Here is a 16,738-nt window from a genome sequence, read left to right as displayed (position 1 = left end):
TTTCGGTTCGGGTTGAAACCGGTTTCATGAATAGTGACGATCAATTTAGGTTCGGTTTTTGATCGGTTTCGGTTTGGGTTTGGCCGATTTCGATTCGGTTAACCGGTTTGGAACCCGTTTTGGTGGAGAAAATTACAAACAGTTCCAAACCTACGTTTTCAATCGGTTCCAAACCGATTTCTACATAATCAGTTTCAAACTGGTTAGGTTAATATTCGGTTTGGTTAACTGGTTTATTTGTCCACCTCTACTCAAGAATTACCAGTCTAGGTTTAATCCTACTATACTATTAAAACAAATTAGTATGCCTCCACATGCCCTTTTCCTAGTGGAAGATTACCTTTCCTTCCAAAATTACCTTGCACCTCTTTATTTTTCTTACCATTTAAATAAATCAAATTTAAATTATATTCCTAATAATTAAAATAATTAATGTATTCATTTAAGTCAATAATAATACCGGTTTCCAAATTTCAATTCTTTCAACTTCATTACACCCTTTCCTTCATACTTAATCATACTTAATCAACAAAATCCTCCATACAATCGGCTATTATTTTATGTCAATCGAACAATGATTTGATTAGATCCAACATATTCAATTGACACCGTCGTTCGTCTAAATAAGGGCAATCGATGATAAACGGAATACTCAATTACATCCCGGAAACGATTGTTCGATGAGTAGATCCATGTCGATTGTTAATCAGATCTTCACTTCGATGGTTGTTTTACCGTCAATCGATGTTTTTTATGGTTAGTATTTTATATTGTTAGGATAGTATTTTTAATTATCCTAGGTTAGTATTTTATATTGTTAGGATAGCATGTTTAATTCTTAATCTTAATTGTTAATGTTAATTGATATTTTAAATTAATAATTCCTATGTTTCCTATGGTTAATAGTTAATGTATAATTCATTCGAGATTTCAATTACATTATATGCTAAATTTTTAATTTTTAATATGTCATTGATTCCAGTTTTCAATTATGGTATTTGTTAAATTTTTAATGTGTAATTGATTCCAAATTACAATTATAGTATTTTGATTTTTATTGATTCATATCATTAATAATACCTAACAACTTTTCAAAATCAGAATTTGAATTCGTAGTCAACTTAATGTCTAATTTTGTAAACATTAATTATAATATAATTGAATTTATATCAATTTGAATTCGTAGTCAACTTAATGTCTAATTTTGTAAACATTAATTATAATATAATTGAATTTATATCATTTATGACTTATGAGTTATTATGATTTTGTTAAAAATAAATCCCTAATTACATTATGCAAATTTACTATATTTATTAATCGGTTATTATACAAATCCCTAATATATTCTTTAATTTTACTATATTTATCAGTAGCAACATAAGTTTATATCAATATCAATTACATTTTTTGAAATCCCTGATTGTATTCCCTAAATTAACTGTATTTAGACCTTTCCATTTTTTTTAACAATTCAAACTTTATAACAAATACTGTTTATCTATATATACTATAATCAGAATAAAGAGATTCACACACTTCTCACTTACTTACTCTTCCATTCATATTTGTATCATTGTCAACGTTTTTCATTTTCTTTCATACGGAAAAATATTTTTTTTAACTCATCTAAAAGTTAATTAATGAATCTTGAATTTTTTATTTGTTACAAAGCAACATGAAAGCATCAAACATTACCATGTTCAACGGTTTGGATGTTTCGAACAACGATTGTGTACTGAATGTTCGTATACTCAGACTATGGCGTTTGTAGGACAACAATAAACCAGGAAAAGACTGGTCCATATAAATGATTTTATATCTTTCTCCCCCCCCCTCTATATATATATATATATATATATATCTTACGATTTAGCCATTTTTGCCGACTTTCTTTTCCATATTTTCCGGTAATGTATTTATTCTACGCTAATGGTCGATTCTTATGTATTATTCGCTATTGTCATTGTCATTTCATTTTATTTGCACTTTGTTGTTTGTATTATTTTTAATTCTAATATGATTTTCCTATAATCTGTTTAGGTTCTACATCAAACTCCAATATTCAAATTACATGTTGAAGTTTCTATAACTACTCTATCTTTCATACAATTAATGAGTTGTGATTAAAATTTCTCTAATTGCATCTATCCACCATTGGTAATTCTAACTAGACCAAAATACATGTATTTATTTTTAATTTAGCCGGAATAGTATATTATGTAACATTAATTAATTGTAATCATTTCAGGTTATAGCGACCCAACTTATGAAATAGCTAATTGCCTATAAGGAGTATTTGATGGAAAACTGGTTTTCTTTTTGTACAACAATGGATATTAAGTTACGATTATTTATGTATTTATGTAGGTTACACAGTTCATGTAAATTAAATCATTTTTATATTATCAATTTTTATTTTGGCTGTTAACACGTGTGAATCTTATCTTGAAACTTCTATCAATTGTTATAAATTTTTATGAGTATTTCTAAATAACCGGTTTGATTATAAATTTTGTAATTATATCTAAATTATTTAGTCAAGATTTCTCAAGCTGTATAGGTAACAGATTTGTGAGTTAATATGTGGAGTTGGTGACTGGGTTACTATCACGTTACTATTCATATTTTGTTTTTAGGTATTATAGATTTTTATTATATTGTAGTTATTTTTTTGAATGATCAACAAGTTATATTGCAGCTTTTAAACTTTCAGCCAATTATTCAAAGTATTACCATAATTATATAGTTATTTATGGGTATATAGATGTATAACTAATATAATTATGGTAACATTTAATATTTGATTTGACTTACAATAATGATTTCCTTTATTATATCAATATCAATATTTGAATACTTATCATTTAATACGCTCATAAATGCCTTATATAATATTATTGTTACAGGATTTTAATACTTTCAAAAAAATTAAAATTAATTAAATCATTAACTGGTTTTAAGATTTTTTAAATTTTGACATATATATATTTTTTATTTCTAATTTTATTTTTTACTTTGTGGTTGATTTTTCTTTTTATGGTAACGATGTCACCAAGTGGATTCTTAAACATTCAATTGACTTTCTTTATATTATTTTTGTGATTGTATTTAAATGTGATATGCTAAAACAAAAAGAGTTTAAGGATCATAACAATGCTTGCATTCTTATTTGATCATTTTCAAATAAAGTCTAGTGAGTAGTTCAGCAAATGAAATATTATAATTATTAGCAATGACTTACTACACATTCCATTTTTTGATACATTTAAAAAACATAACATTTATATAAAATTATTTAGTTCATATAAGTAAAAAATTCACAATTTTTCAATATATTAGCATATATTTATAATTGACATTTTTTATATAATTTTCTCTCGTGCAGTACACGGGTCACTAACCCATAACCTAGTAAATCATATATTTTTGAACGTTTTTCTTAATGTTACAAAGTTTTTGGGCATGTAACATATGAATTAAATAGATTTTACATGTTATTCTTAATGTATTTTTTTTGGTTTATAGTTTAAGTTATGAAGATGATTGAACTTGTAATTTTATTCTTATAAATACCTTATAATTCATATATAATTATATTTTTTTAGAAATACAACATTTTACAATTCATTATAGTGTATAACATAATATATATTTTCCACCTGTGTGGTAAACGGTTCTTTGATTTACTAACCCGTTTTGAACATTTCTCTTTTTATTTTAAGATAATATTTTTACAACAAAATATAGTTTTTGTAAAATTATATTTTAAATCCGTGACAATATTTTTTTCGAAAATATCATTTTTATGCACACAAAATGTAATATAATAATATCGGTATGAATTTTTATTTCTATAATAAATCACACAAAATTTTGGTTTGACACTTTGAATCAATAGTGGATAAATATATCAAAAACTTATTAAAAAAATCATAAATAAATATTATTATATGAAATAACTGAATTTATGTATTGTATATCATAATTGTCACGACTCAAGGTGGATATTTAAAACATCATTTATTATTTTCAATAATTTTTATGAACAATCTATTTTTTTTTAAGAAAAAATTTAATATTTTATATAACACAAAGCGAGCTACATCTGGATAATGGGTAAACGAGCAACAAGCTGCGTCGCTATCCCCTTTTGAATCGCAAAGCCCATCCTACTAAATATAAATCCTTGGTTCCTCGGGCTCTGCGAGTCACTGTGGACCACCTTCTGCACTCGCTCCAAGAAGCGAACCGCCTCGGGAGCTAGGGATCCAAATGTGTCGAAGGCAAAGGAAATGAACACGTGCTGATTCTCCAAACACGCTGCCTCATGCTTAGCAACCTTCCTAGATTCCGCTCTCAAAACCGCCTGTCCCGGTACGAAGCCATTGTTTCTCAGCCCCACCAATGGGGACACCCCAGTGAGATCAACACACGTATGCTTACCCCCTGCCCAGCCAAACACAAGAACGTCCGCAGGACGCAAGGTAGATCTTACCTCTCGCGGATCAGTCAGAAAGTTAACAGGTGCCTCTTTCTTGGCTGAGATCCCGGCACGCATAAGCACATCCCATAAGACATCTCTAACCCAGTCATGACGATACTTGAATCCCGGCAATTCCTTACAGTGGAGGGCATACTCACCAAATCTATCCAAACAAGCTTTTTTACAAATGGGGCATGATTTATCTGGAGGGAAAAGAGGAATCATAAGCCGGTATTTAGGATGACTCTGTATTCAACTACCGATATCCGTTGCCCAAGACCTTCAATGGGCACAACAATCTATTATTTTTAACACATAATCATTTTCTTACGTAACGACTTAGAATCAAGTTCGGAAATGTTAGATAAAGAAATAAAGAATTACTTGAAGATAATGTTGGATTCTTAAAATCGTTGGTTCAAGGATACCGTATGGTAAGCGATTGTTTTAAAAACGATCCCAGTATGGATTTAAAGTTGTGCATTATTGGAACAAGGCAAAAAGATGCACAGACTTACAACCTGCCAAAAATTTCTAAAGTTGCAGCGTTAATCGTTGGTGATATTTGTGACACAATAGATTAGTACGATATAATTGTAACGACTCAAAGCAGATCTCTAGCAAGAGTTGGAATATATATGAGAGACCCTTTTTCTACTTATGGTAAAAAATATGTTGCTTTACCAATAATGAAGAGTAGAAATTGTATTAAAATGCATATTTTGGAAAAGTAAGGTAAAGTTACAAACAAGACAACAAATATGGTTTATAAGGAAATATTTAGCAGTTTATGAATTTGTAATTTTTAAAGTTTTAAATTATGTTTCCAAACAATGTTTTATGAATATTATTTTTTAGTAAGTTTTTGTTTTAAGTACTTTGTTTACCTAGGAATATGAATTGCAATTATACCAAATAATTCTCTCAATAAACATATGAAACAAACTTTTATTATCTTAAATATGTATTTAGTTGACGATTTCTATATTTCATCCGTGTCATACACGGGTCAATAACCTAGTAAAAGAATATTATAATCATTTGTTTCCTTATCCTCTGTTCCTCAACTAATCCTTTCCATTTGGGTCTAACCACCCAACCAAACCAAATAATTAACTTATTTATCAATTTGGTTATAGACAGATAGATATAAGCCTACTAAATATATTAAATTAATTACAAACATTAGTATTAATTAAATAAACTAAACCAAACAACCAGCATAACCGGCGACTGACAATCACGCGCCATCACAACAACAATAATAAATTAATAACCGGTTGCCACGTCACACATCCGAACTATCTTTTAAGTTTTAAACTCATTTCTCATCCTTCAATTTCTTCTACAATTTAAACCCACCGATCGATCGGCGGTCAAATGGTCAAACTCCGACGGTTATTTTGATTGATCGGTGTTGCTTACGTCATCAATAATAATAATAATAATATTGACATGAACATTTGATCTATCTACCGGTTCAGAAAAACACATGGAGTTGATGAATCTGATGAGTTTCGTGAATAAACCGGCGGTTATTGAGACATTCGTCGACATATTCTTCTGTTTAGTGCCGATTTGGCTGGCGGTGATGATCGGAGTGGTGATTGGATGGGCCTGGACGCCACGGTGGACGAGTCTCGTCTTCCTAGGGTTCCGGTCCAAGCTGAGAAGCTTTGCGTGGACGGCGCCGCCTGGATTCGGTGCTCGGAGGCTGTGGCTGGCGTTCACGGCGTTATCGGCGTTTTCCGTTGGCCGGAGGATGTGGTCGGAGTTTAGAGAGAAGGAGCGGAAGGATGAGCTGTCGCCGCCGCGTGCGGCGGCGACGGAGAAGGAGGAGGTGGTGGCGGCGGTGGTTGACGGAAGTGACGGTCATGTGACGTAAGCGTAGTTTTTGTTTTGTTTCGTTAGGTGTTTTAAGTTGATTGTGATCAGTAGTGTTAGTGATATGTGTTGGTTATATGTTTTGGATAGTGTTTGAAATTTTTTTTTAGTATAATTAAAACTCTTACTTGTTGCAGTTTGGGCTCAAATTGCTTATCATTAGGCGTTTAAGTTGATTGTGATTAATGTTAGTAATGTTCGGTAGACGTTGACATGGCGTAAGCTTAGTTTTTGTTTTGTTAGGTGTTTTAAGTTGATTGCGATTAACATTAATGATGTGTATGATATGTGTTGGTTATATGTTTTGGACTCTAGGTGTTTGATAAAATTTGAGTATAATTAAAACTGTTAGTTGTTGCGGTTAGGGCTCAAATTGCTTATCATTAGGCATTTTAAGTTGATTGTGATTAATGTTACTTATATGTGAACATGTGATATGTGTTGGCTATATGTTTTGGACTATAGGTGTTTGATGATAGAGTTAGTATAATTAAAACACTTTACACTTGGTTGTTGCAGTTAAGAGGCGGTTCCGGTGGTTGACGGAAGTGACGTTGACAGGATTTGAGCTTAGTTTTGTTTCGTTAGGAGTTTTAAGTTGATCGTGATTAATTTTAGTGAGGTGTTGGATATATGTTTTGGTATCTAGGTGTTTGATAAAGTGTGAGTGTAATTAAAAGTTTAAAACTCATAGTTGTTGCAGATAAGAGTGTGATATCTTACATCGGTTGGGGAGGAGATCAAAACCTTCTTTAAAAGGAGGTGGATAGCTTCCCTACCTAGATGCGTTTTGCCTGGGGTGAACAACTCGTTTTTGTTTTGTTTCGTTAGGTGTTATAAGTTGATTATGATTAGTGTTAAGTGATATGTGTTGGTTATATGTTTTGGATTCTATGTGTTTGAAAAATTATTAGTATAATTAACACTGTTAGTTGTTGCAGTCAGGGCTCAAATTGCTTATTATTAGGCGTTTAAGTTGATTGTGATTAATGTTACTTATATGTGAACATGTGATATGTGTTGGTTACATGTTTTGCAGTTCGGGTTTGAATTGCTTAACTATATGGTTGTGTTTTATGGACTAGTGTACTTGATTCATTGTAGCTGTAGGAAGAAATTCTGACAGGATAATTTGATTGTGATGAATGTTACAGATTAAGTAATTCATTTTATGTGATGTTTACCTCTTTATGATAACCGTGATAAGTGTTAATTTTATTTTTTGGCAATCAAATTTTAGTATAATTAAGAGTTAAAACTCTTGGCTGTTGCATTCAGGTTTTGAATAGCTTGCTGTTGTAGTTAGGGTTCAAATTGCTTACCTATATGGCTGTATTTTATGAGCTAGTTACTTGAATCATGTAGCTATAGGAAGAAAATTGAGGTATTTTCTGAATGTATAACTATGCAGTCGATATCGCCGATATATCACCGATATATCAGTGATATATCGGTTATCGGTCCCTTGCCGATATATAAATCAGAATATCGATTCAGAATATTGGTACCGATAATATCAACGATATTGACTGATATTGGACTAATATTGACCGATATATCACCGACATTCCCGATATAAGTGTTTTAAGTCTTAGTTATCAGTTTTTAGTGTTCAATGTTAGTGTTTTAAGTATTAATCAATTCTTACTTGCTACGATTGTTAGTGTTTTGCAATTTGCAAAAGGTTAATAGTAATTGTAGTAGACAATACTGAATTATTAGTGTTAAATTACTATATATATGAATTTTACGTGATATTAAAATTACCGATATCTCACTGCGATAACCGATATCTCAGATATCGGTCATTGACCGATATCTGATGTTTTTCCGCATTAATTGCTTAGATGTATAATCAATATTGTTATGTGATTCTTAACGATCACGACCTAGCATTGTTACAGTTATAGTTTTCCCTTGCATTTTCTTGATATTTGACAGTTAACTTTTACTTTGTGAGGATTCATTTATCGAAAGGTAAGATTTGTTTTATATAACAGATATGTTGCAAGTGCATTTAGACTAGTTTTGGTGGTAATCATAATTCATATGCAAAGAATTAAAGAAAGCATTTGGAAGTTAGCATATGGGACAATATTATAAATAGCAATAGCATGATCCACTAGCTTACGCTTTGGTTACATACCGTGTATCAAACCTAGGAATGTTCTGATGAACTATTGACTTTTACGTTGGTTCGTTTATCCACCAGCACTATAATCCACCGTTATTCTAGTTCTATCTAGGTGACATCTTTATAATGTGAGCGCCTTTAATGGTAATCATTGCATGAGTATGGCTGTGAAGTATGAGGTCGTGTACTCGTCTTTACAAGATGCATGCATATTGCTTCTGCTTCGCGACTTGGCAATTATTACTCTTTAAATGGAAATTTTTGGTATATCAAGCTGCCGCGATCTAATAGCTATAACTATAAATAGAAATATTATTATTCGAATATACTTGAATCTACAATGATTAATATTTAATAACATTAAGTATTTATGATAACAATAATATTTAGAGTCAATTGTGTGTTTAATTATTCTCACTTATTGTGTTCTTATGACTCAATGTTTGCTTAGAGAGATGGAGAAGGATTAGTTCGCTTAACTTCGAGTCGTTTCGAGTCTTTTCAGTTAATATGTTTCATAAAGATCTAAGAGGTATCTTTAGCTCAGTCAGTAGAATTGGTAGGTTGCTAGATAAGCGAAAACAATGTTTATTATTGTATTAGTTGTGCAGTCATTGTTTGTCCTTTTTTATCTGCTATTTATTTGGCAGTTAGTGGTTACATATTTGATTTTGCAACTGTAAAAATTCGATATCTGTGCTGTGATAACCAATAGTGAAGATAATTGTTATTCCTTGCTGAAACTATGATCACCTGATGTGAGTTTCTAGATCTAAATGTATTAAAGTTGATGTAACACAATTGGATTAGCACATGTTAATTAGGCAATTCTTGCAAATCCGTTAATTATCTTCATTCACAGGAGCAGCATATCAGGGGGGACCAATGATATTGTCACCGAAAAGGATCTAGAATATTTGTTGCATCTTCTAGATGGTAAGGATGCTGTTTGGCAAAGTATGATTGAACGTTCCACCTCCAACATGGCTTGTCAAGCTTGGCATTATGAGCCCGAGGTAAATGTGGACGTTGATTTCTGGTCAAAACGAGTAATTTTTTATACACATTATGTTAAGTTATTATAGTAATAATAGTAATAATTTAATTTCAGAGTGGCCCTGTGGTGTACCGTAGCAGAACGGTTTTTGAAGACGCAACACCGGAGTTGGTTAGAGATTTCTTTTGGGATGATGAATTTCGACCCAAGTGGGACCCGATGCTGACATACGTAAAGATATTGGAGGAGTGCCCTCGTACTGGGACTATGATTGTCAACTGGGTCAAAAAGGTTTCACATTTACATTTAAACAAGTAGGTAGGGCCTAGGGGTAAATTGGCAATTTTTCTAACCATTAACGTGTATGGGTACGCGATTGCACGCAGTTTCCGTTTTTCTGTAGCGATAGAGAATATGTCATTGGTCGTAGGATATGGGAAGCTGGGACTGGGAAGGCTTATTACTGTGTTACAAAGGTAAGGGTAATTTGGTAATTTTCTGCTCAACATATATATGTTAATTACATATTTACATGAAGCTAAATTGGTGCAGGGAGTGCAATATCCGGGTGTGCGGAGACGTGACAAGCCAAGGCGTGTGGACCGTTACTTCTCGAGCTGGGTAATCAGGCCAGGTATGTTCAACCAGTATATTATAATTTTGATGTTGGTATGAATATATTTTATATTTAATTTGAGGAGAACTTAATAATTACAAAGGCAGACAAGAATATAATAGTAAGTACAAAAGAAAACGGTGTTCGAAATAATCTAAATTCAAGTGTGACCTTTGATTACAGTTTTCGTCCCTGTGTTTTGCCATTTGCCCATTTCAATCCACCTGATTAAATCTGTTAATCTTTTATTTCGAAAGTGAGGGTATTGTAGTCTTTTTACTTTAGACACCAGCTTTTAAAACCTCTTAAGCATTTCGTACATGACTGAACATGAACAATTGTTTATAGGCTTGCTTGTAAACAAACCGAACGTCAATGAATCATTTATGAACCTTCAGCGGGAAGTTCGCTTATTTAATAAACGAACGAACATGAATAAATTTAGTTAATGGGCATACACAAACACGTCTTGTTTGCTCACTTATGTTCGTGAGCGTTCGTATATGTTTGTTGGTTTATTCATTCATTCATTCAAATTTTTTAGGCTCATTACAATTTAGTCTTATTTTATTAACTTTTTAGACAACAAATTGTTCACGTTTATTCTAATTTTTAATTGGTTTTTAACTCAGTTATGTTTGCTCATCTATGTTTAGTTATGTACGTTTGTGAACTGCTCATTTATATTGTTAACGAACAAGCATAAACGGACAAGAACATGAACACGTTCATTTTCTTTACAAACGAATACGGACAAGAAATCCCTGTTCGTTGAATTGTTCGTGTTCGATTATTTGTTCAGTTATAGTTAAATGAACAAACACGAGCATGCTCTGTTTGTGTTCGTTTACAGGCCTACTAGTTTAAATGTGATACATGAGGTGGCTATATATACATTAGATGAATGCAGTTTTCATAGTTAGTGTGTGTAAATTGAATGCAGTGCAATCCCGAAAAGGCGATGGAATATTATCATCATGCGAAGTTATACTCTTGCATAGTGAAGACATGGGGATCCCGAGAGACGTGGCTAAGCTAGGTGTTCGTCATGGAATGTGGGGAACCGTGAAGAAACTACACGGTGGCTTCCGAGCTTATCAAAGTGCACGGAAACAAGACCCGACACTCTCGAGATGTGCACTCATGGCCACAATCGCCACTAAGATCTCGTTTGACGAGTCCGTGTCCGGAGAGGAAAAAGAAAATGTTATCACCGCCACTAGAGGCGGCAATGTTGGCGGTGGAGTTGACTGGAGATGGGTGGCGGTTGGCGGGGCAGTGGCGGTGGTGTTCGGGCTTCGGACCGGGACCATAGGGAAGGTGTTGTTGGTTGGGGCAGGCCAAAGATTTGGTAGAAGAAGATGAAATGTTGGGTTGATAAGGAGTATAATAAAGCAATGGATTGTTGGGTGGTTTGGATTTTTGTATACATAAGTTCAACGGTTTATCGGTACAAGGATTAATGTTTTTTTATATGGATTTATATATTTATATATATAAGATTTAATGTTTTATATAGGTTAAAAGTAGTAAAAAGTTTTAACTTTTGTTTATAAAGTTTTATGATATTATGAGTAGCTCAAAATTATTTTTTTAAAATATTTTTTAATCTTTATACTATTTTGTCACCAATAACCAAGCCTCTATGAACAAGAAACTAGACGTGCACAAACCCGTTATTCCTTTTGTTCTTTTTGAACCGGTTCATGGCGCAGTCGGGTTTTTGGCAAGTTTGGCTGGGTCGGGTTCGGGTTTGACCGGTTAGAGCTGGGTCATACTTGGTTTTGGGCCCGGGTATAGTTTTTGAGGAACTGAAACATGGTTTGTACCTACGGGTTGAGTACCTCGGGGTATAGTATTGCACCCGTTATTCCTTTTGTTCTTTTTGAACCGGTTCATGGCGCAGTCGGGTTTTTGGCAAGTTTGGCTGGGTTGGGTTCGGGTTTGACCGGTTAGAGGTGGGTCATACTTGGTTTTGGGCCTGGGTATAGTTTTTTTTGAGGAACTGAAACATGGTTTGTACCTACGGGTTGAGTACCTCGGGGTATAGTGTTTTTTTGAGGAACTGAAACATGGTTTGTACCCACGGGTTGAGTACACCTGGTCAGGCCCAGAACCAGATTTTATGCTCAAGTGTACAAGAAACTAGCAAATGATGATCTATCGATTTCGGGCTCCAGCCACAATAAGCACAAGATTCGATAATTCGAACGCTATTAATGGCTGCCCTCCGGACAAAGAAGTTAAAACCTTTTTGGGAGCCTTGTTAACCAATACCATCTTGTGGTCTTCTTCCGCCAGTAAATATGTATTTAGTTTTCGTCCTCAAAGCCCTAACGGTGTATGCCTCAGCCCTAAGTGGCATCGCTGTCCCTAATCCAAACATCGTTGCTCGAAGACATAAAGAAGGCCGAAGTCAAGTAGTCAACACACAACAAGTCTAATGCCGGCCGTTCCATCGGTTGTCTAGGAGGTCTACGCCATCATTATATATTTCCAAGTACATACGAGATCTCTTTTAAACATAATATTGAACCAAATTCTATTACTACCGTTGGTCGAGTTAATCACATTCACCCATAAACTACCACTTCACACCTTATACCTCCATTTCCATTATTCAAGTAACACAAGCTCGTCGCTTTATGCTCCTGATCGCGTAGCAGCCTCAGTTATTTAGCGCCAGATTTCTATCCCATGCCACCCAACATATATTTGCTTTTTAATCTTAGCGTCAAAGAGCATTCTCATATTTCATTCCATCCTCTCTATCACCTGTCACGAGACTTATAAATAAAGATCGAAAATGAGTCACTCTTTACCATCAAATCACACTTTATTTAACACGGTTTCAGTTTGTTGCAAAAAATAATATGACTCAACTCAGGATATTGTTTTACTAACAATTTTTTTAATAAAAATCCTTTGAGAATACCTTTTTTTTTTTCGAAAATAAGATATCAAAAAATGTAATGGTAATAAAACCTAGAACAAAAAAAGAGAGAAAGAAAATGAAAGATAAGTTAGCAAGTGGGAAGTAATGAGTGGTTGGTGTTGTAGCTTTCATTGCTTTTGAACCTTTCTATATATTTATGGTTGGTTACACAAAACAAAAGCTTTGAATGATAAGACACCGACTTTGATACTACCCTACAATTAATTTTCAATAAAACAACTCATTCATATTAAAAACTCAATTTTAGTTCACAAGGTATATCAAACCCTTGCGTTGCAGCGGTGTAAAATATTAACTGTTTCAATATGCTTGCTATACCAAAAGAAAGTGAAAATCCAAAATATGACCTTAATATGACTAAAAGTGTGTCGAAAATTCGAAACGTGTTCGTTTCATTGTTTACTTGTAATGTAATGTTCAAATTTGTGTTACCAAGGCCATGCGATGCAGTGGGTACCAAATAAAAGATAAAATTTGGAAAAAATATAACGTGTTCGGTTAATTGGTTATGGGTAACTAAATGAGTTAATAAAGGAAATTACAAAAAGGAAATGAAAAATGAAAATATAATACAATAATAAAAAGAATGATATTAAAGTAGTTTTTCTTTATAACCCATTAAGCCAAATTGGTGATACAAATTAAGCTTCACAGTTTACAAACACGTATGCATACAATAGGATACAATACTTGATAATCATATGTATATAAATTATACTTTAGAAGATCAAACTAAAAATATAGTAAACATTTCCATAAAATAACCTTACTAATATATTAAAAATCATTTAAAGGTGTCTATATATGTGTGTGTAAGTAAGCTTGTATAAATCCATAATAATAATATAATGAATTAATGGTGATCTTATGTTTATTAGAATTTAAATAGTGAAAATGACATACCCCTCTTTGGACCACTTTATAAGCATTCATTTATTATCAAATAAATTTAAAAAAAAAGAAGATAAATTTTGTACTTTAGAACACATTCTAATCATGTGACTCTAAACTTCCAATGATCATTTCTCTTCTTCTCCACACAACATATGTACATGCACTTCCTAATATTCCATGTTTAAATGGATAGACAACTTACAAAATCTACATGTTCCTTATCTAAACCATTCACCAACTTGTCAAATCCCCTTATTTATGCATATATGCATCTATAAACATGCATACACAATACACACATGGATGGACCAGTTTAGATATACTTTTTATTAAATGTATCATGTATGATAGTATACTATCAAAATTTGATTAATCTAGATCCTTTTGAATTTTAAATTAAATGATCAAGAATAAATCAAAGTTGCCATATAGAGTGGTTAACTTTGTTTTTATTCACATCAGCTTCATATCATATTCAAATTTCATTAAAAAAACATTCATTTTCTTCAACGCCATCAAATATTCACAAACTCCATTATAAATCATTATTATTGTGTATATATATATGAGAGAGAGAGAGAGAGCCCCATACTCCAGGCCCGCTCCAAGTTTGTAAATCCAAACTTCACATGCGAACGAGAGCCACAAACCAACCCTACAATGCATCTTTTCTGCCACCTCACTAACCGGCTTGAGTGGACCTTCCTCCAACGGACCACTGCGTTGAAGATGCTCTTAAATTACTATTTATCAAAACTGACATAAATATATAATACGCTACTGGAGTCGATAATGTTTTAGAGATAAAATATTATGAACGACAACTTAACTACTTCTAAATACTTCTATAAACCATCTACACTCATACCTTACAGAAAAAAAAAGAAAAGAAAAAAAAAATGAAGGTATAAGGAAAATATTAAAATACAAAACCTTGGGTACCATAAACATGATAGAGTATAAAGTTTAGGGCATATGCATATGAATATATGATATTATTATTATTATTATTATTATTATTATTATATATACATGTACAATAATATTTCTCACCATCCAAATATATCCACGTATGCATGTCATACAGGACGCCTGTCATTAATATAGACGCCATTCTCTGTTCTCTTCTGCAAAAGAATTAATTAACCAGTCACTGAATTCAAGCTTCAAACTTGAGTTAGTTAGTTGATTTCAAGGTCAGCCAATTTTATCTCAAATATGTTTTATTTCAAGGTTTAGATTTATATAGTTTAGTTTTTTTAATGTTTTTCAAGTTTGTTTGAATGTCTAGAAGTTAGAAGTTAGGGGTTTGAGGATGAGTATTTAGAATGGTTTATTTTAGTATAATTAGATAAGTTAATTATCATTGTAAGTGTTTCACGAGTTATATAAATGGAAAGAGTTGACCTTGGTAGAGATCAAATTTCGTGTTCGTGTTCTTGGGCTTGGTTTCCAACATGGTTCAGATCTTAATGTTACCCTATCTAAGGGTATATATTTATATAAACAAAATCAAATACATTTTATTCTTAACATGAAAACAGTGATAATCAATTTGCTGATATTTTTTTGTTCGTATTTGCTAATTTTCGATTATGAGACGTTAAAAGTATTTGCTGATTTATATTTTGTTGTTAGTATTAGATTTTTTCTTTTGCTGTTATTTTTTTGTTCTTGATTTGTGATTATTTTGTTGTAATTTTTAGGTTTTTTTTTTCCTTGTTATTATAAATAATTGTTTATGTAGATTGCTATTGTATTAATATTGTTTCGTACGTTCTCATTTCTTTTTAAATTGATATTGGTTCCTGCGTTCTCATGTTAATATTAAAATGTACATGAACATTCCCCTTCATTTATATATATATATATATATATATATATATATATTAGTTTCAGTTACTTGTGTCCTTAATTTTCTTGATAAATTTTGTGTGATTTTAGTTTTTTGATTCATTATTATTATTATTATTATTATTATTATTATTATAATTATTATTATTAATGCTGCTGTAGAATTTAAATATCCTGATAGTAACAACAATATTTGTGGGTTTATGTGTATGGAGACCTTAATATTTTAGACAATTGATGTTTATATATTGCTGCAAGTCAAATGATTAACAAGCTTACTTACTATTACAGGATTGCTTTATAGATATTACATTTGATCAATGACGATGGATACCGAAATAGATTTGGGCCGATGGAAGAAGGCGAATAGTAAACCAGATGCAGGTGCAGGTGCAAATGCAAATACAAAGGCGGATAATATGAACTTTGTGCGGTCCGATACCTTAGCCGAGCTAGTTTGGTCACCACAAACAGGTTTAAACATTAAGTTTGCTGAAAAGAAACCTTGTGTTATGTTAGAAGACGGTCCAAGTGAAACGAAGCGTTTAGATACTCAAAATGAACCGCACATTGCATCTTTAGCGACTCCTCATGTCGACACGAATAATAAAAGAAAGAGAAAATGCAGCTTGGAACAAAAAATAGTTTTTGAAAGTAAAAGAATTAAGAAACAAGTTGATCACTCGTTCGTGAACTGGATTTCAAACATGTCGAAAGGAATCAATGCTAGTAACGAAACCGGATTCCAAAATGTGTTTCAGCCACTTTTTTCACCAGAAACCGTCACATGAATTGAGAATAAATCCATTGGAAGATCGGTTTTGAATAATAAACAAGTGAGGTTATACGAAGGAGTAAGTAAAGAAGCGCCAAAGGGAATGTTTGACACCATAAGGCGGCTTAGATTATCGCGTAGG

At 32.3% G+C, this 16,738-nt stretch overlaps 1 protein-coding gene across 2 annotated transcripts; it reads left to right on the top strand.

Moving 5' to 3' along the window:
• Positions 1–5,823: 5,823 nt before the first annotated feature.
• Positions 5,824–11,619, top strand: LOC143541931 (uncharacterized). 2 transcript variants are annotated; one of them, XM_077034617.1, is made up of 6 exons: positions 5,824–6,367; positions 9,373–9,520; positions 9,616–9,792; positions 9,888–9,977; positions 10,054–10,135; positions 11,061–11,619. In XM_077034617.1, the coding sequence occupies exons 1-6, from the start codon at positions 5,979–5,981 to the stop codon at positions 11,480–11,482; spliced, it is 1,308 nt and encodes a 435-aa protein (XP_076890732.1). In that variant the 5' UTR covers positions 5,824–5,978; the 3' UTR covers positions 11,483–11,619. The 2 variants fall into 2 exon arrangements, with proteins under 2 accessions (XP_076890732.1, XP_076890731.1); XM_077034616.1 differs by having other exon boundaries at positions 9,367–9,520.
• Positions 11,620–16,738: the final 5,119 nt, after the last annotated feature.

The sequence above is a fragment of the Bidens hawaiensis genome, unplaced genomic scaffold (assembly GCF_021521415.1).
Source record: "Bidens hawaiensis isolate Kalapana, Puna unplaced genomic scaffold, B.hawaiensis_p1.1 tig00012724_1, whole genome shotgun sequence".
NCBI classification, from domain to species: domain Eukaryota; kingdom Viridiplantae; phylum Streptophyta; class Magnoliopsida; order Asterales; family Asteraceae; genus Bidens; species Bidens hawaiensis.
This window is presented reverse-complemented; position numbering and strand designations above follow the sequence as displayed.